The 20,053-nt window shown below is 41.2% G+C and overlaps 3 protein-coding genes across 3 annotated transcripts; 1 reads left to right on the forward strand and 2 right to left on the reverse strand.

Moving 5' to 3' along the window:
- Positions 1 to 3,723: 3,723 nt before the first annotated feature.
- Positions 3,724 to 6,441, reverse strand: LOC133118731 (calcium homeostasis modulator protein 1-like). The gene is made up of 3 exons (XM_061228905.1): positions 6,371 to 6,441; positions 5,573 to 6,186; positions 3,724 to 4,819 (listed from the first exon to the last, which is right to left on the reverse strand). Exons 2-3 carry the CDS (start codon positions 6,119 to 6,121, stop codon positions 4,286 to 4,288), a joined length of 1,083 nt encoding a protein of 360 aa, XP_061084889.1. The 5' UTR covers positions 6,122 to 6,186; positions 6,371 to 6,441; the 3' UTR covers positions 3,724 to 4,285.
- Positions 6,442 to 8,502: 2,061 nt separating this feature from the next.
- On the reverse strand, positions 8,503 to 12,099 carry calhm3 (calcium homeostasis modulator 3). Its single transcript, XM_061228633.1, has 3 exons — positions 11,327 to 12,099; positions 9,994 to 10,249; positions 8,503 to 9,384 (listed from the first exon to the last, which is right to left on the reverse strand). The coding sequence occupies exons 1-3, from the start codon at positions 11,611 to 11,613 to the stop codon at positions 8,938 to 8,940; spliced, it is 990 nt and encodes a 329-aa protein (XP_061084617.1). The 5' UTR covers positions 11,614 to 12,099; the 3' UTR covers positions 8,503 to 8,937.
- Positions 12,100 to 13,316: 1,217 nt separating this feature from the next.
- Positions 13,317 to 19,928, forward strand: itprip (inositol 1,4,5-trisphosphate receptor interacting protein). The gene is made up of 2 exons (XM_061228135.1): positions 13,317 to 13,675; positions 16,440 to 19,928. Exon 2 carries the CDS (start codon positions 16,451 to 16,453, stop codon positions 18,062 to 18,064), a length of 1,614 nt encoding a protein of 537 aa, XP_061084119.1. The 5' UTR covers positions 13,317 to 13,675; positions 16,440 to 16,450; the 3' UTR covers positions 18,065 to 19,928.
- Positions 19,929 to 20,053: the final 125 nt, after the last annotated feature.

The raw sequence follows: 20,053 nt of genomic DNA on the forward strand, positions 1-20,053 counted from the left end.
CAGGGCATGTACAACAGTGTACACAAAAGATGCATTAAAAAACTAATAAATATTAAAACAATGTTTATAGTTTAGCACTGAATATCTCAATTTCTAAGTCAAGGACCAACCCAGAACTACTTTATATTTGTGCACAAACTTGATTTAAAGTTGTGTACAAAATTTGATAAAGATATCGACAGGCATTCAACAGGTTTTCCCAAAACTGAACCCAGATATCCTCAAGTGTCCCCAAATCTATCCAAATACAAAACATCTGGATATCTTTTTGTCCAGACGCATGAATGATCAGAAAATTTTTCTATTAAAATACATGTTTATTCACATACACTCAGTGAACACTTTGTTAGCTTTATGTTTTATAAGGCATGCCCAACGTGTCCAAAAAGCTCTCCAAAAAGGATTACTCACACTAATGCTTTCTAACCAAGCGTCACCACATTTAAAATGGAACTTTATTTAAAAATTAAGTTAACCAGAGCCCCGTTAGCCAGTATGATTACAGGTTTATATACAGCAAGTCAAAATCCTGTAATTATACACATCTGTAGAATCATTCTGCTATGCGAATGCAGCGAAATTCATAAACTGTCCGTCATCTGAATATGACAGATTATACCTTGTTGGAAAGGGTAGGAAACCTAGTACAAGAAGTTTACCATGTTTTACATTAGTTCATCCATTCATACACACGGTCACACACCAACGGAAATTGGCTGCCATGCAAGGCAGCAACCGACAATAAAATAACATGACTTGTATATGTTTAATTAATTTGCCATCAGGTGCCCACCTCCTAAAGACAACATTGGGGTTATGATCCCTGGTCTAACTGCTGTCAAAATCCTAGCTTTTATTAAAATTAGAGGGATGGTGCTCCACATTTGAGAGTTTAAGAAATATGGCATAAAGAAAGAAATTAATCAGTGACAGTAATTCAATTAACTAGTTTCTCATCATTCGACCCAGATATATATTTTTTCGAGAATGACAGTATCACCCAAGAGGTGACCCCATTGCCATGGAGAATTCAAATTCTCTCAGAGGCTGTGGTTCCAGGCTACTAAACCCAAGCATGGCAGAAGCATTGTTGTAGTTATTCTGCATTCTTTTGAGCTCTTTCTCTTATTAGGCGTGGGCTAAATGCATAGCCTAACCTTCACAATGAGCTAGATCAAATCTGAATGCAAATACACAATGCACAGGACAACACCCAAGAAAAAAGATCGAAAGTTTTAGACAATTGTTTTCTATCGGACAGCATCTTTAATATGGTTTCACTGAGACACATGGCAAAACTAACAATCTTGCAGTCGGAGGGTCAAATACATAAATGTTTTGGATTCTAATAACTTTTCTTGATATTGCCTGGTGCAACTGAGCCAACCAAGAGGACCAGAAGGTGGGGTGTGCACTTTTTGACAGTATTTCACAGGTACCAAAACTCAGGTTAGGTTCAGTAAAGTGTCGAAAATTATTTGATTCAGGCGACACAGGTGACAGGTATGGCCGTAACAGGTATGGAAGGAGAAAAGTAGGGGGGGAGGTGATACAGGTGAACAGTGTCGCAGGGGAGGTGATACAGGTGAACAGTGTCGCAGGGGGAGGTGATACAGGTGAACAGTGTCGCAGGGAAGGTGATACAGGTGAACAGTGTCGCAGAGGAGGTGATACAGGTGAACAGTATGGCAGGAGGAGGTGATACAGGTGAACAGTGTCGCAGGGGAGGTGATACAGGTGAACAGTGTCGCAGGGGGAGGTGATACAGGTGAACAGTATGGCAGGAGGAGGTGATACAGGTGAACAGTGTCGCAGAGAAGGTGATACAGGTGAACAGTGTAGCAGGGGAGGTGATACAGGTGAACAGTGTCACAGGGGGAGGTGATACAGGTGAACAGTGTCGCAGGGAAGGTGATGCAGGTGAACAGTGTCGCAGGGGGCGGTGATACAGGTGAACAGTGTCGCAGAGAAGGTGATACAGGTGAACAGTGTCGCAGGGGAGGTGATACAGGTGAACAGTATGGCAGGAGGAGGTGATACAGGTGAACAGTGTCGCAGGGGGAGGTGATACAGGTGAACAGTGTCGCAGGGAAGGTGATACAGGTGAACAGTATGGCAGGTATTAATGCCAATACCTGCCAATATAGCAGGTATTAATGCATTGTGTGGTGGAAGCCTTGTCAGTGCATACGCCAAGATAATGTTCTCGGTTGTGTGAATTTTCTGTTTTTTTTTGGCTTTTGCCAACCATTATGACATTATCTCTCACATTTTTGGGTTGAATAGAGAAAGGTTAGTCACCAGCTTTAAACACAAGTGATCTTATGTTGGAAATTCTACCCGAAGTGATTTGTCAACAGTTCTTGTAGGTCTTATACATGCAACTCAAATGCTGAGGGGCGAATCCGTTGTAACTCACGTTACAAATAGGAGAGTTTTGTGACAAGTATTATTGTAAAGCTGCCATTGTATTTATTATGACATTTCCAGGTGTTTAATGAACTATACTAGGCATTTGTTTGACATGGAAATATTGTCAATTCATCATCATCCATGTGCTTCTTTGTGTTGTGGTAGAAGTTTGTTGCATGACAAAATGTACATGTAAAAAATCTAGTCAGCTTTGATTCAAAATTGTCTTCAAACAACTGGAAGTAGAAAATTGCATCTAACACATTGCGAAGACTATATATCAGCAATAAACACAGAATAATAATCAAAGAAAATTATTTTCTATTTTTCCAGTCATTTCCAGTAATTACACAAATATACCGCGCCTGACGTTACCGTGCCTGACGTGTCCACTTACTATAAGCAGTCCACAAGCCAACACTTTGCATATCTCTGTTTGCAGCTTGGGTTGGCAGAGTTAAGTAGTAGAGTTCAAAATGGAATGGAACCGCTAATCTTGCTTAAATTGCATCAGCCATCGCCATCAGACATCGGATGCTGAGGGAATGAAGCCATTGCAATTAATGACAGCGGCTCCACTGAAGCTGTTGTGTCACGTTCAATGGAAATTGATTTTAATGATAAATGTAGTTGTTCTGCTTGTTTTTTCTTATTTAACTCTTATTTAATGGTTGGCTATTCACGTTGGCTACGTGATTGTGCACATACTACAGGTGTCATGAACGTGCTCAGGTACCTCATACATCATTGAGGTAGAAAAATACAATTTATCGCAACAAAAATATCATGATGGAAGGCTATGCAATAAAATAAATGGATGTTTTCTGGACTAGACCAATCTTTGGGGCCATGTAGTGGAAAAATTAAGTCAAAGTTTCTTTTGACAGATGTAATTATGGTAAAGTTATCAATTTACTGTAATCTCAAAGAAACCTTTCACACTGAAAGCCAGTTTGTGTGTTGCTAAAGACTTTTCAAATATATGGGCAATTCCATTGCTTGTGATTACATTGAAGTGGCACTTATTTGTGGGAGCCACAGGAAAAATATGAGGACCTTCCAGCAACTTTAAAAATTTTCTAAAAATATCTTTTTTTTGGTCCATGTCCGTCTTTTGATGGATTTGCCCTGAGGATGAAAATGATCGTTATTGCAAACTATTCAATGTCAAATAGATTTGGTTACTGTTGATGTTTTATTTATTTCTTAATTCAAACTGTTCTTAGAGGACTGGTGTACATTTTCAGGTACATTCACATATTCTCAAGACGCATTCAACGAAATTGAAAACCAGTGAATAAAACTGCCTGTTTTGCATTCCCACAGTACATCACCTTTCCAGGATTCAAATGGAACAGATTCAAGCAAACTGTGCACAGATTTTAATAATTTAGCATTTTTGAACAGTTAGGTTAGATAGAAGATACTACGACAGCCTGGCAATCCAACCACAGTCCTCTTGACTTGCAATATTGTCCTATCACACAGCATGATACCTATTAAATTGCATGGCATGCAAGCAGCCTCATTAGCATTGTAGATAAACATTGATGATTTACAAAGATAGGGTAACACAACACAATATGAGGTAAAGTGGTCTCTTATAAATGCCACCAAAGACATTGACATTGATTTCAGACTCAAAGACTACATAGCTCAATATTTCCATGAGGTATTAACCTCATGTTAAAACAGCTAATCGACATCATCACAAGTGATCCGTTTAGTCTTTGATGCCAATTTACAAAAGTTTTTCTAATGGAACATAATATAGACATCATTAAAAATGACAAAAATAAAGCCCTGTCTGCCTAATTGACAGAGACAAAGGCACTTTTCTCGAAGCTGACTACATCCTTTAAACCTGAAAGTTTCAGACCTTACTGTAGTAGGCCACACATTCTTTTTTTGGAGTGACCTGTCTGTGGTAGCCATTGGGTAAGCCATTCATTTTCTCCCCTGCATCTCCGTTGGGCAGTTGTTCATCTCCGTTGGGCAGCTGCTCATTCTTCAGGTTGAGGGAGGGTTTGCAGGTGTGCCAGTTCCACAGCACTTTGTTCATGTCTTCTTGGGCCCGGATCCCCAGGAGCTTCTCTTCCTCTCCTCCCTCCCCCTCCTCATTGTGGCCGTTCTCCTTCTTCTTGCTGTCGTCCCTCTTCTTGCCAGACCGTTGGCTGTGGAAACTGTGCATCTCTCCGCTGATGCTCTCGAAGTACTGCTGGATGCAGATTTTGGCGAAGCTTTTAGCGTGCTCTGTGCAGGTCTCGTCAAACATCTTGCGCTCGATGTCGATGTAGTGAGACCAGTACTTGGTCTTCAGGAAAGCCGCTTGGGTGAAACAAGGTCGGATCGCCCTCACCATGAAGGCCAGCGTGGTCATTAACAGGAGAAAGAGCCAGCCAAAAGCCTGCAAGAATTCACTCAGTTAGGCCCAAGAAATCATACACATATCACTGACATTTCTCACCTGAGACAAAATAATAGTTCAGGGGTGCACAACTCCAGTGTGCTGGTTTTTGTTCCAACCAATTAAACTTAGTTTCGGACAGCTCTATAAACTGGTTCACTCTTGTACTTGAGGACAGTAAAATCTTTAGGATATACTTCAAGTCTGTAGCTGTAATTATGCAAATTTCAGGTCAAGACGCACCATGAGCTAATGAAATAAGTATCAGCAGAAGTGTGCACAAAATCCATAAACGGATTGGTAAATGGTTGGCATTTATATAGCGCCTTTATCCAAAGCACCGTACAATTGATGTTCTCATTCATCCCATTCATACACACACACACTCACACACTCACACACTCACACACCAACAGCGATTGGCTGCCATGCAAGGCGCCGACCAGCTTGTCAGGAGCATTTTGGGGTTAGGTGTCTTGCTCAGGGACACTTCGACACAGCCCGGGTGGGGGATCGAACCGGCAACCCTCTGACTGCCAGACGACTGCTCTTACTGCCTGAGCCATGTCACCCCCTCATGGATTGGCTGTTGCTGTGGACGCCTGCACCCGTCTAAAATCATTTTTGACCTTGTTGACACAGGTGCATAGTGCATACATAATATGCAGACAACACAAGGGTTAACTAATCAACTTGCGCTTGTTCTTATTCTCTGAAACATGTTTAAACTGTTGTCAATTCAGCCTTCTTTACCTGGGATATACAACGTAGATATCTGGTAGCCGCTTCTCTTGATATAAACTGTTGGCCGTCAAATATATCTTTGCAGGGAATTGTAGCCAATAATCTGACCAGCTCGGCGTCCGAAAGGTTGTGATGGCTTCCGTTTCCGAATTGATTAAAGTCCAGGTCGACGCTAAACGCACAGAGGACGCTCTTTCCATCCATTAGCGTAACTGAGATCCAGACAGCTGGTGCAATGAAAGAACGTTGCGCAATGGAGCAAAACATGTATTTTAGCACAGTCGGGTCTTTCCTCCGCTTTCCCGTCGGTCTCTTCCATTCCTCAGCCAGCATTGAAACGTTATTATTCAACACAAATCCAAGTAAGAAGAACCAAATTGGTGGAATTATTAAAATCCCAATGCCGTATGCGAAATTATACTCCGGTAAACAGGGACAGTTAAACTCAAAACTGGCGTATAATTGCGCACTGCCTAGCGCCATAATCCCACAAATTCCGTTCATGAAAGACTCTTGATTGGATTGCAAAAACTGGAACATCATTCGGAATTTATCCATTTTGGAAATTTTAAGCGTTTTCTGTTAATAAAAGAAAATGTTCCCTTCGCTGCGATGTGTTGAGCCTGTGTGGTGATAAAGGAGATATGAAACAATTCCCTCAGAATTAAACTTACATTGCTAATATCAAACAAATACACACGCATTTAATGTAATTAACTATATTATTAACAATCTACCAATTATGGTATATTATTCCAATGAAAAATATAAACCCAATGTTTTTGCACAAAAATATTCATTACTCACGTCCTCCTGAGTGCGGATCAGAGCTAATCGGTAAAGACTCAGCTAAGCGTGGGAAAACTCTGGACATAAACTGGACATAGAGTCATGAGAGGGCCTTATGGATACCGATAGAGGGGAACCGAGTCTCGGTGGCCCCGCCTTTGGAAAACACCTGCTGCGGTCTCCTCTATTATCAAGGGTATTATGGATATTGGCGGTTGAGTAAGGATGGCAAGTTGGCTAATTGTTTCATTACAATGAACAAGGAATATGCTGTGATCTGTCCATGCATTATTGAATTATTTGTATAACGTGGTCTGTAATAAAACAATGTAACATAATTTTTTTGTAGGCCGACTACATTTTTTGTAGGCCTACATTATTATTCTTTTATTTTTTTGCAGATACTTCTGTATTACGACTCGTGGCTTTACAGGGGCAATCGTCACGCCGGGAAGTTTAACCGCTGTAATTTCAACAATAACAACTGCAGCAGCAAATCAATAAATAACCTTTTTTAAAATATGACAACTTATGCACAGTGCTAATTAAGCTCGAAAAGAGGTCCAACTGGAATAAAATGTGTTAATTTAGCACTGAATATTTCACGGTGCACGTTCTTTAAAACGAGAAAAACACTTCCACACTACTAGTTTTGCAAGAAAATTACACCTTTGACAGATACGACACATTGTACCTCTATTATTATTATTATTATTATTATTATTATTATTATTATTATTATTATTATTATGTATGTTATATTGCTAATAATTGTATTAATATCGATTATTATTATTAGTTGTAGTAATAATAACAATTATAATAATAATAACAATACAACAATAATAATAATAAATAATAATAAGACATGTCAGAACTTGCCATGGAATTGGTAAGGATGACACAGAGGACGCATCATGTGAAGCAGGCAACAGCGGGGAAAAAAACCGCACACAGAAAAAACAAAAAAATATGAACTCGAGTCCACCGTTCAGCCGGATTATGAATCGACGCGTCTTTTGTCCGGGAACCAGCCCACGCTGGCTGAACTGAGCTTCTCATCGCTGTGAGACTTCACGTCACTATTACTCTGAAGTCATGGTAAAGGATAAGAATGTGAAGATTCATGTCCGTCGAGTTTTTTTCCCCCCACCTGTTTTTAGAGGTCATTGAAGAGAAGATGACTATTGAGAGCTGATTGGGAAAGAATGGTCTTCTATAAGAGTGCATTCTTGGCCTGTCTTATTTGTCATACCTATGTGTACACAGTCATTGTGCAAAGTAAAAAGAAAACATGCCTGAAAACCAGGCACCATGTACAAACTGAATATACTGATGCCCTTGAAAAGGGACTATCAGCCTTTAAGATCAAATATGTGAGTCATGTGCTCCAAAGAAACCCTGAAATGTTCTTTTAATGCAAATTATTTTCATGAGTAAACATGAAACACACATTTATAAGGGCCATATAAAATAAGTTTATTGCTGATCCTCTGTGATAAAATTGACAAATAAAATATTTCAATGCTATAGAATGAAGTAGCACATGTTACGCTTTAATATGACCCAATATATAAATTACAGTAATAATAGGTACATTTGTTAAAAATATATATTTATACTGAGCCCTGTGTCCTATTGGGAGGTAGCTGTTTCTTAAACTGGTGCATTAAAACATAACACTTAAATAAACTTATGTTGGTGAAAATACACTGTTGTAAAAGCCATATATTTTACTATAAATTAAAGGGTTGAAGAAAAAAAAACTAATCTCGGTAACCTGCCTTACTCAAAGAGATGAGGTAGGTGAAACAAGACATGCAAAATAAGTTTAAACAAAATCCCAGCACATTCAAATAACCTCGGGCCAAAATCAAATGCTTGCTGATGAATACAGGGGAAGACAGAGGATAGTATATAAACTAGAAAGTTTCAGAGCTTCTATATGAATATGCACAGATCAATGAAGCATATTTGAGCACACAGACATGAATACAGAATAAATCTTAATGGTGTAATTTGCAAAGCTTTTTTTGTAATCAAATGATTTTTTATTCAACAAAAATTTTCAAACATAATATTTACGTTTTTGTTTATCCCTTAACCCCCCCCATCCCGTCCTGTCCCCGTCCCGTCCCCCATCCCCCGGGCCATGGGACACAGTTAAAGGACAACACAAATAACAAATCAAACCACCCGCAATCATAACAAAAATCCTACAGCAGCAGCTGCTGAATGCCAGGCATCCAACATTCTGTAATTAACTCTATGTATCCGAGCAACTGATGTCTCTATGTAGACAATTTGGAGAAAGACATTTCCCTAATGAGACCAGGGCAGATCATCCATCTTTGTACAAGCATCTTTTTAGCTGCAGTGGGGCTGATTTTCAAAGCTTCTGATGAAAGACAAACATTTCATATTTACAGCTCTCGTACAGTAAACAGGCCAAAGGCTCAGTTAAATCATAAAGAGAATAAGGTTGAAGAAAATGTTTCTATAGCATCTAGTACTAATGAAACCAATGCTATGGCTTTACTGCTAAAAAAAAGGAACTAGCTTTTTTCAAAGGTTCTGTTTTGATCCTACACATCGGAGTACAAGGCCCTTCCTTCCTTGTCCTCCCAGGTGATGTAGACTTTGGGCCGGTACGCGATCTTGGTCACGTCCAGCTCCGGCTTGTAGGCGTACCAGGTGTTGAGGATGTGGTCCACCTGGTCATGCCTGGTGATGCCGTGCAGGCGCTCGTGCTCCTCTTCCTCCTCCTCCTTTTCCTCCCTGGTCCTGACGGGCGGGCGGGGCAGCCTCAGCCACACGTCCTCGCGCATGCCCTCGAAGAACTGCACAACGCACTTGCGGGCGAAGACGCGGGCATGAAGGATGCAGGTCTCGTCGAAGAGCTTCTGCTCGATGTCCAGGTAGTTGCTCCAGTAGCGCGTCTGCAGGAAGTTGGCATGGTTGAAGCAGGGCTTGATGACGCGACCCACCGCACCCAGGAGGATGAGGACGAGGAGGATAGACCAGCCAATGGCCTGCAGAAGTGAAGACAAAACACAGTCAACGTGATTATGAATCTACTCTATATATCCTTTGGACATAACCGTTTGCCACAGTGAAATGTCAGGTCTCATGCCAGGTTAGGTGGACTCCTGCCATTGGCCTTGACCAAAGCACTGGCCCCAGAACTGGAGTTAGTGCCTGGGCGCTGTACTGTGGCTGCCCACTGCTCCTAAGTTGCTAGGTCAAATGCAGAGGACACCCCACAGGGTTCAATAAAGTATATCTATCATATCTTGTCTATGCACCCTCTTAGATTCAACCAAAAACATAACGCCAAATTTAAAGATCCGTCAAAAAGCAGCTTGTACGTACATAGTGAGGTGTTATGAGTGACTCACTTGTTTGAACCAATCATGTTTTTTCTGTGATGAGTCAAGACAACTGAATCTTGGATTTTCTGGATTTAAAAAAATCTGCAATTTACAGCTCATTGGTCCACCCGCTGGGCTCATGAAGCCCAACCATTGCAACACTACAGACACGTGTAGGTGAAACCTCAACTGTTTCCCCCTTTTTGTACCAAACGTATGGCAGATGCACTGTCAGAACCATAAACCGAGGCCCTAAGCGAGGCCACTCACCTGCGAGTAGCAGCGCACGTAGCGTGAGACGGCTTTGCGGAAGGTGTTGTTCCTGAAGATGATGTCCTCCTTGCAGGGCACCTTGGCCAGGATCTTGACCAGCTCCATGCCAGTGTTGTTGGGTATGCCTGAGAAGTATTTGGGGTCCACACTCATGCTGAAAGCACAGATGAAGCACTTCCCATCCAGGAGGGTCACCAAGATCCAGACCATAGGAGCGAGCATCGCCCTCTGCATCATGGCGGAAAACAAGTACCTGCAAGGGCAATGCAGGGAGACTCATTCTGCCATTTTGAGTGGACTAAAATGGTTTGATCTCAACCTGACATGGATTTTTTCATGATAGAAAAAACACACTGTTTACTGTACAGTGTGACCCTGGCTGGCCGGGTTTACTGATGAAGATAACAACAGTGCCTCATTCCAGAAACATCTTTTGAATAGTCTAGCTGTAACTAGCCTTGTGTTTTTAAACTTTATCTCCTTTTATCAAATGCAGACCATTTATTTTGGAGAATGTGCAGATTTTTTTGAATGGGGATTTTATATTAATAAACATTTTGGTGAAGGTTTTTTCATTCTTGGTGTGAAGTGCAGTGAGGCTGATAAGATAACCATGGTCATTTGAGCATGTAGAACATGAAAGCGCAGCTGCGTTCCTAAATTCCTTTATACGTTTGTTTGCAGACTGCATTTTCAGTCACCTTTCACAATAGCAAATGGTTGGATGGTTGTTGCTATGAAACGCCAGTTCCAGCACACCTAGTTCCAGCTGAAAGGTGGAATCTTCCTCATGTCACTTTGCATGAAAGGTGAGCCTGAGTTTCCCACTTGCTAACATAATATCCACTGCACTTCACTGAATGAGTTCACGCTGGCCCAAGCAGATTTATATATCACTCAGCTGTCACCAAAGTTATTTTCTTTAGTTGTCATTGATTGATGACTAACCACAATGTATACATTATATACTATTATATACACTCACTGAGGACTTTATTTGGAACATTTTTACTTTATTACACCTACTTATTCATGCAATTATCTAATCAGTGTGGCAGCAGTTCAATGCATAAAACCATGTAGATATGGTCAAAGCTGACAGGAAGGAGACAAACGAAAATAACCACACATTACACCAGTGGTATGCAGAAGAGCATCTCTGAACACACAACGCATCATAACTCTAAGTGGATAGGCTACAGCAATAGAAGTCTAAAATATAAGCTCGGTGAGTGTCTATGTATTGCGATTTCAGAGAGAGAGAGAGAGAGAGAGAGAGAGAGAGAGAGAGAGAGAGAGAGAGAGAGAGAGAGAGAAAGATATGACTTACTTGACAACCGCTGGATTTTTTGTCCTCTTCCCAACTGGTCTCAGCCATTCCTCCAGCATTACCCCCGTGTGCCGATTTATTAAGATCCCCAATAAAAATAATATTATCGGCGGTACAAACATTACACCCAGGGCATACATTTTGTTATATTGCGGAATGCAAGGGCAGTTAAAGTCGAAACTAGTGTATAACTTCACGCTAATCAAGGCGAGTATGACACAGATTCCGTTTGAAATGGACTCTGAGTTTGACTGGAAGTATTGCAGCACCAATTTCAAACGTTCCATCCTGCTGTCCTGCTTTGGTGTAGGCTACAGTTCTAATGAAATTAGACAATAGCAGATGAGGATTGAGAACCCCGCGTAATAGCTTAGCCAACTTTGGCAGGGCTTCTTCTAAAAAGAAATCTCTGAATGTTATTATTAGAATGAATATGACTAGATATAGGCTATTTGCGACTCATATTCTGGTTCAGACTATGGTATAACTCTATAAATTAACCATAGCCTATTTCTCCGATCTTATCCAGAATTTGAACTTCATAAAGCAATTTCACAGTACCGTTCAGATTCGATGCAATCAATATGCTGCCGTTGAATTAATTCGTTATTGCCTCGCTTATCCTGCTAAGTCGGTCGAAAACAACAAGACGACGTTGAAATCTTCGGTAGACTAACGTTAATGTACGGGAAGATATCCTTGTTTCCTAAAAATAAAAGTCCAAACCTGCACCTACTGGATGAGACACCGCCCCTTGCAGTCCGACACCTCCAGGAAATCTCTCACAGTGGAGTGGACACTTCTGTACCCAAATTATATTATTTTCCTCTCCTTCCTATTTGCCTAATTCCGGCCACTGAGACATTGGCGAAATTTCATTCAACACCGCAGAAATGAAGACATATATAGGCCTATACATGGACATGTCAAATGTATGTTCTAATAGCCTAATCTATAAGCATATTTTCGTACAATATTGTTGGACCTGCACCTGCCCGTTTACCTTAAACCAGTACATTTCTTTCAAATGGATTATAAATATATACTATTAATTGTAACTGAGAATACATTTTCAAACAGATATGCTTCAAAAAAGACGATAGAAAAACACTTTTCAAATAGTGATCCGGTGTACAGTTCAGGATACATTGGAGAATATGTAGCAAATCGATTACTTGTTAAATCACTTTCAGAGATAAATGTGTCACAAATGCTTATCCCCATTCAAGTAGCCTATTGATCAATATTAATACACGCGCAGTTATTAGACACTTCACTGTACTTTTTGCGCCTCTCCACTAGGCTGCGTAACCAATCCTAAAAATGACAGAAGGCTATACTGCTCTCTTGTGGTAAAACTGCGTAATTAACTGATGGTGTTTATAGAAGTTGTCACAATGGACAAAACAATGATTTCTTTCCTGTCTCGAGAAAACAAATAGGCTAATCTACTTCACATAGGCCTAACCGTAAATTGATAAAACATACATAACCACCGTATTTATAATTAGTGGCAGTGGCTAAGAAAATGTTACTTCGGTAGTTTTTTTTAATTACACATAATAAACAAAGAAAGAAAGGAAAAAATATACAGCAAAGAGGGATCACTATAAATGATGCGGGCTAAAAGCTTACACATCCATAAACAAGTTAGCAAAAATCATAAAAATGGAAGGGAAACCATGGATGTCGGGGAAAATAGTAAACCATATAATATCTCAAAAGCTTAGCAAACTTTGGCCGTGTTGGAAACCGCATACTAGCATACTAACCGTACTAAATGTCTAAATGCTGATTTTCATTTAAATGTAGTACGAGTAGTATGTTAACTATGCGGTTTCTAACACAGCCTGAGAGACTTTAGGACTGAACTGAGTCTCATTAGAAGATTCGTCGTACGCGCAACAATATAATGACGACGTACCCGGTCCTCCACCCACTGCAGACCTTCCTTTAATATGATATATTAATTTAAACGATTTGTGCAGCATGTCTGACAGAAAATACATAGCTGTACCTTTTGTGTTATCAATATGAAAACAATTTAATATGTATTCTGAAATGCCAGAAAAGTTTGTTTGGACTCCGGGGAACCTCGCTTTGTTAGAGGATGTTTAGGCTATACGGCGATGGTGCTTTTTATAGGGACAGGAAAATGTTTCTCATGTAGCCTACAGGGCGTCCAGGAAATGAGTTAAACCCGCCATCATCTACCTACTCTATACCGTAGGAAGAGGCAGAAGAGTGACTGGTTGCCGCCTAGCTACAGAGCTAATTCGGTCTGTTCCCAGTGGTTTTGTCTGACAGCAAAACAAAAATGAGATCTTCTCTCTAGAAATTATACGTAAGGTTCGTACACTTTTTTCATTCTTTAATGGTTATTGCTGTCTATGTGTAGCCGACCATGTAACCTAGCATACCGTTACATGTGACGGATAGTAAGATATTAACTAAGACAGAGACATTGCCTGCATTTGGTTGTGCTTGGTTTGTTCTGTATTTTTGTTGTATTTTCTTGGTCAAAATTTCTCTAGCGTTAGCCGAGTCACCTAGAAACATCTGAACTTGGAACGAAATGGAGAACTTAGTGAAATCTTTAACATGGCTAAAAACACGAGGAAGTTCTTGCTTTTTACCGTCGGACACAATTTCGGCTCAGATTGAACGAGTTCGGGAGGTTTTGATGTTTATCGATAAACAACTTCGTTGGATAGTAGCGAAACAGATTTAACCTACTAGATTTAAATAGGCGATTGTCATTAGCATCCGCATCTTACCATTATTGAGGAAGTTGCATAGCCTATGTGTTAGAAACGCAGGGGTACCAATAAGCTATCTGTCATGATGGGATTTACAGTTTTCACCGTGTTGGAAACGAATTGGGTGGCAGTAGTTATTTTTTCCACGATGCCATGGTTGGCTTCCAACATGAAAGAGCAATGTAATATTTGACAGTTTGGTTTCTAGGACAACAAAAGGGTGGAAACACGGTACCGTTTTAGTGCGCTTCTACTAAAATCCGCCGAATGAAGTTGATCAAGTAAACCAAATACGAACATATTTCGATTACCCAAAGCCTCATTGCAATGAAAGAACCGCATGTTTTGGCTGGCTTGTTGTTGTGTTTGCATGAAATTGGCTCTCAAAATTGTGAGACATTTTAGGCAGTCGGTAGGCTACAAGGGCCCAAGCGCCGTTATCCGCAGGCTTCCTGTCCCGTGAACATGACAAAATAGTGAGATCATCATGCTTTTCTAGATCCACGTGGAATATGTTTTCCCAGCACGTGCGTATTTATGCTACATTTTCATAAGAAAGCCAGTGGAGTTGCTTGTGTGGTTAATTTGTGATAGCCTTCTCTGAACTACTTTGTTTTCATTCATATTGCAGTTTAGTATTCGTAACCGTCTTTACCGATTCAAATTTACCGATGCTAATTTATGCCTTATATTGAAGGAAACGAATACTTGCATTTTAACACATTGAGTAGGCCTATTTATAACTGACGTTTAGGTTGAAGGTACCTTCCTCAAGGGAGAAAATGCAGTGTCTAACCTGGCAATGTAACTGACAGCTTAGGGATACTAGGGCTTTATGAGGACATTTTGCTGTGTGTCTAATGCATTGTATGTGCAGAGATATTGGAGCAGCAAAATACGTCAGTTTAATCTATATACAATGCAGTGTCATGTCTCTATCACTAGCAGCGCGTCATTGTCAGAGTTTATAGACGAGCATACATGAAACATCAGTGGTTGTTGCTCAAATTTCCTTTTGTGAAACACTGGCAGTAAAGAACAAGTTGTTTATGTAATTTCCTTCCTCAAGCAACAACTGAAAGATACCTGCCTGGTTACATGTGCACAATTTATTACAATTAAGACAAAAACCACATAAAACCCATATAATTACTCTTTAGTTTAAGTATATGTTTTGATACAATGTCAAGTATGTAAGGCTCACATATTGATCACAATAATTAGTCCTGAATGTAACCTGAAAAGTGGTCAAACATAAGATAATATTTGCTTGTTAAAATGTATTTTGGGTCAAAAAGTAAGTCAGATGTTATGAGACAGAGTGCATTTGCTTCAGCAGTAATCTAAGATATATTTAGCAATCAGTAAAGTGCTTGTTCACGAAGCAACCACACTATCTTGCAAAACACTCTGGAAAGGTTATCTGACTTCCTTATATGGTACAGCATTTCATATTTAAAGACATGGTGCGTCACAGTGGGTGCTCTATAATTGGACAATGTGTGGACCATGTCACACAGTGGAGGGTGAGGTCTTGAGGTTTAGTATAAACTCTTGACTAGATGAGAAACAAAGCACATTTTTGTTTTACTCAAGATTCTTGGAACTTAAAATTCATTTGTAGAAGTCAAGAAACAACTGTACTACATTTTCTTCTGTCCTGAGCTACAAAAAAATCTAGTTTTGAGTTTGTTTTATTATTTTTACCCACTCATTTATACTGTAAAAAGGTTACAACCATAAAAATGTGTATGCTTCTGTGAAATAAATCATTCTGCTTTGTGTGCATTCCCAGAACAGTATAAATATACATCACTGGCCCCGCTGATTTTGCAGCTCATGTAGTTTGAAATGATTAGGAAGGAAAGGGGTTTTAATGAATGTAGAACCTAGGGATTGTATCATGTCTTTTTCAAAACAATACCTACCTCAGATTTGTCCTATTCTCCTAGTTAGGATGCCCAAGCAAGCCTGTGCAATCACTGTCTAAACCTCCACCAATTTAGGAGACAACAGACAAGGGTCCATGGCCATCAAAGTGTGTACAGTCAGGACATTATGTATTGATGCAGAAGAATCATTCATCCACAGTACTATAAATGTGAAGTAGTCATATTGTGTGAAGTGGTCGTGGTTCACACATTCGAACAAGCTTGTGCAGAGTAATGCAAATCAGTACAGTAAAAGAGGATATCTGCTCTCAAATGTATTGTTCAACTCAATCAGGTATTAGTCAAGTATTCGTCAAGTATGCCCGATCACATCTGTCTGAGGAGGTGTTTCTATAGATAACTACACGGGCCTTCAAGTTGGTGTTTTGTTTTTGAAGTGTCATTTCCTTTTCCTTCCTGCAGAGACTCGGAGCATGCAGGCCACAATCGTGCGGGTGTGCGTGGTGGTGACAGCGGCCATCCTCAACCACCCGCTCCTCTTCCCGAAAGAGAACACCACCATCCCGGAGCAGGACGAGGAGCTCCTGACCCGCATGAAGGAGCATGAGGAGCGTCTGGAGGCGGAGCAGGCCCGGCTGGAGGAGGAGCTGTCCCGGGAGGAGGAGCAGGAGGCGGGAGGAGACGAGGAGGAGGAGGACAAGCGCTACGGCTGGTACTTCTGGAGTGCCCTCTCTCTCATCATCTTCCTCACCATCGAGGTGTGCCGGCAGGACTTCGCCTGCTCCTTCTCAGCCCGGCGCTCCTCCCTGGCAGACGAGGAGGTTCTATCAGTGGGGACGGTGTTGACCAAGGCCCTTTTCCCCGACAAGGGGGTCCTGAGCAGTTTCTACGAGAGGTGCATCCGGGTGTCGGCCCAGGAGGCGCGCAGGACCTGTGAGTTCGTTGAAGGTTTTGCCGACGACCTCCTGGAGGCCCTGAGGAGCGTGAGCGACAAGGACACCGACATGGAGGTTGAGGACTGCCTGGGTGTGGGCAGCACCTTTGAATCGTGGAGCGTGAGCAAGCCCTTGACCTGCGACCTCATCGTGCCCTTCGTCCCCCCCGAACCGTACGACTTCAAGTTTCGGCTGTGGTGCAGCCCGTCCGGGGACATTCCCCTGGACATGCAGGGCTCCGGCCGGATCAAGGTGGCTAAGAGAGGGGCCGACTGCCTCTGCGGGACGACCGACCTGGGCGAGGACATGCTTTGCCTTCTGCACGGCAAGAACGACAAACCCAAACCCGACGACAGTTGCGACGACCTCCTGTGCTTCAAGAACACGTCCTATTTAGCCAAGGACCAGGTCATGAAGTGGTTCCAAATCTCTTTCACGAAAGCATGGGGACGGATTTCCCACAAGTATGAGTTTGAGCTCACATTCCGCAACCTGGATGCCCCTGGGGCCCTGAAGGTCCGGTTCAGGTCGGGGAGGGTGGTCGTCCTCAACATCACTCCTGTCGTCCAGTTCGAAGACACCAACGCATACTTTGTCTCACACTTTCCCTCTGAGAATGGAAGTTCTTCGGATACCTACTGGTCCCTCTCCTTCGCTGTGTATGAGAAGAACCTGCTGAAATACCTGGGTAAGAACTTGCCGGAAAACTCCTGCCACATCCGCTGCCTTCAGATCCTGTCTTTCCTGCACAAGAAGCAGGAAGGCCTGACAGGCAAAAGTGCCCTGACTAACTATCACCTGAAGACCGCCTTGTTACACCTGCTCTTGGGCATGAAACCATCCGCGTGGTGCTTTGAAAATCTGGAGCTCCGTCTCCGCGACATCATGGGCTTCCTGGAAAAGAGCCTTCAGGAGAAGTGGCTCTGTCACGTGCTGGTCGGGAATGACCATGTTCCAGGGGAAATCTTGGTTCCGGAAATATTCCGCACAGCAGAGCCCATAAATCTCTTCCGGCCCCTTGTGCTGCAGAGACAGCTTTATACCAAAACAGTGGAGCACTTTCAGGAAATGCTAAGAAATGCGTGTGTGCTAATACAAGAGTATACACCACAGTTTCCAAACGGGGACACACGCCACACAAGTATGTCTTAGTGTCTGATTCTGCTAGTAATTGCTATAAATGTGTCAAAAACCTTTGAATGTTAGTCCCGGATTGAAGTATAACTCACATGCTATGTCCACAAGAAAGAAGTTTCGAAAAGTCTTGAATTTATTGCAGTTGCACCACCGAATCCATGAAGATAAAAAAAAATGGAAGGACACTGGATGTTACATCTTTGTGGATCCAGCATTGTACTCACAGTGTTTTACAGATACTGCCTTTGGACCCTGTGGAAAAGAAGCCTACATGTCTTCTTATGTACAGCACAGGCATAATTACATTGTGATATACAGTGGCCTCAGTATTCAGGGCCATTCACTTTGTGTTTATTTAATTGGATGAAATTTTGGCCCGTCAATCTACACAAAAAAAAAAAAGTCTAAAATCAAAAACTGAAATCTCTCATTTATATAAGTATTTACACCCTTAATTCAGTACTGTAGAAGCCCCTTTGGCAGCAGTTGGGCAAGTGGAGTAATCGAGTCTTGTTAGGTAAGTCTCTACAAGCTTTGCACACCTGTATTTGGCCAGTTTATCCCATTGTTCCTGGCAGATCCTCTCAAGATTGGATGGGAAGTGCCAATTGCTTGATGTTCTATGGGGTTTAAGTCTGGGCTTTGGCTGGGCCGCTTAAGGACTGTCAGAAACTCCAGCATTGTCTTGGTTGTATGCTTCGGGTCATTGTCATGCTGAAAGGTGAACCACTGCCCCAGGCTGAGGTTGCATGCACTATGGAGCAGGTTTTCTTCAAGGACCTCTCTGTATTTGGCTGCATTCCATTTTGGTCTCATCAGACCAGCAAACAGGATGCACCTGACTACAATTTGGAGTGCCACAGCAAAGGGTCTGAATACATATGTAAATTACATATTTCAGTTCTTGATTTGTAATAAATTGAGAAAAAAAAGATAAGATTTTCATTTTGTAGTTATGGTTTATTGAGTGAAGATCGAAGGGCAAAAATTGAATTTTTTCTTTTTCCTACAAGACAATACAGGTCTGAATTCTTTCTGAAGCCACTGTATAGCCAGCTCACTGGCAATGTTACGCACTGAGCTTGTGTACAGCAATAAGGGTGGTTTTATATGAACGTAGGTTATATTTACACAATTTGTATATCATTTATACTACACTGATACTGTATTTGGTTTGTACTGTGCTTTATGAAGTTATGCATATGTCAGCGTGATTAACTGTTTGGCCTTGTTTTTCACTTAATGGTTTTATTATGCTAATTTTATATTTGCCAACACACATTCCTTGGGGAAATAGTGCAGCTCTGTGTGGTTCTCAGTTTTGGCTTATTTTCTCTTGGCCTGGTTAAACTACCAGATGCATTGTGTATTCCAGTTTTCTGTGAAGCTGCAGGTTTATTATCGCTCTTGCACCCCTCACAAATGCTCACAAGTGTGCATTGTGCATGAATGAAGGGAGCTCATCAAAACAAGTCATATTTAATGCAGGGCACACAGCCCTGTTGCTTTAGCTGCATATGAAGTTTGGAAAATGGAAAATCACTTTGACATTCCCAAATAACATTTTGGGCAAAGCAGCCAAAACATTTACCAAATGAACAAAGTGCCGGGCTGTGAGTTGAGTATTTACTGTTTGCACATATATAAATAAATTGTTATTTTTATTATTATTTTTGTATAAAAATAGCTTTTGAAGCTTCATGACAATCCAGCTTGTGTGGTGACTCCAAATACTTTTTTTTATTGTATTTTATAATGAAGGTGTGATATATTTTATATCAAAAATGAAAGTGCCTTTTATACACATTTTGGTATCATTTATAACAGACCGAATTGTATATAGTTTTTGTTGAGAATAATAAAAACACTGTTTCAAACCTTCCTGACTAATGTTCAGTATGGAGAAAGTGAACATATTTATTCCAGCAGAGACAGGTACGCTTTCCATTACTGCCCTTAAAGACCAATTTAGTGTGGGTGTCTGTATGCTGTTAGGTGACAAAT

This window comes from Conger conger, chromosome 18, assembly GCF_963514075.1.
Source record: "Conger conger chromosome 18, fConCon1.1, whole genome shotgun sequence".
Lineage (NCBI taxonomy): Eukaryota > Metazoa > Chordata > Actinopteri > Anguilliformes > Congridae > Conger > Conger conger.

Excerpts from the sequence above, each read along its gene's own strand:
- LOC133118731 (XM_061228905.1), bottom strand. The coding sequence starts at position 6,121 with ATGGATAAATTCCGAATGATGTTCCAGTTTTTGCAATCCAATCAAGAG. Across the intron at positions 4,820-5,572 it reads ATCTACGTTGTATATCCCAG|GCTTTTGGCTGGCTCTTTCT; the intron begins GTAAAGAAGGCT and ends GAATTCTTGCAG.
- itprip (XM_061228135.1), top strand. The coding sequence starts at position 16,451 with ATGCAGGCCACAATCGTGCGGGTGTGCGTGGTGGTGACAGCGGCCATC.
- calhm3 (XM_061228633.1), bottom strand. The coding sequence starts at position 11,613 with ATGGAACGTTTGAAATTGGTGCTGCAATACTTCCAGTCAAACTCAGAG. Across the intron at positions 10,250-11,326 it reads AAAAATCCAGCGGTTGTCAA|GTACTTGTTTTCCGCCATGA; the intron begins GTAAGTCATATC and ends TTGCCCTTGCAG. Across the intron at positions 9,385-9,993 it reads ACGTGCGCTGCTACTCGCAG|GCCATTGGCTGGTCTATCCT; the intron begins GTGAGTGGCCTC and ends TCACTTCTGCAG.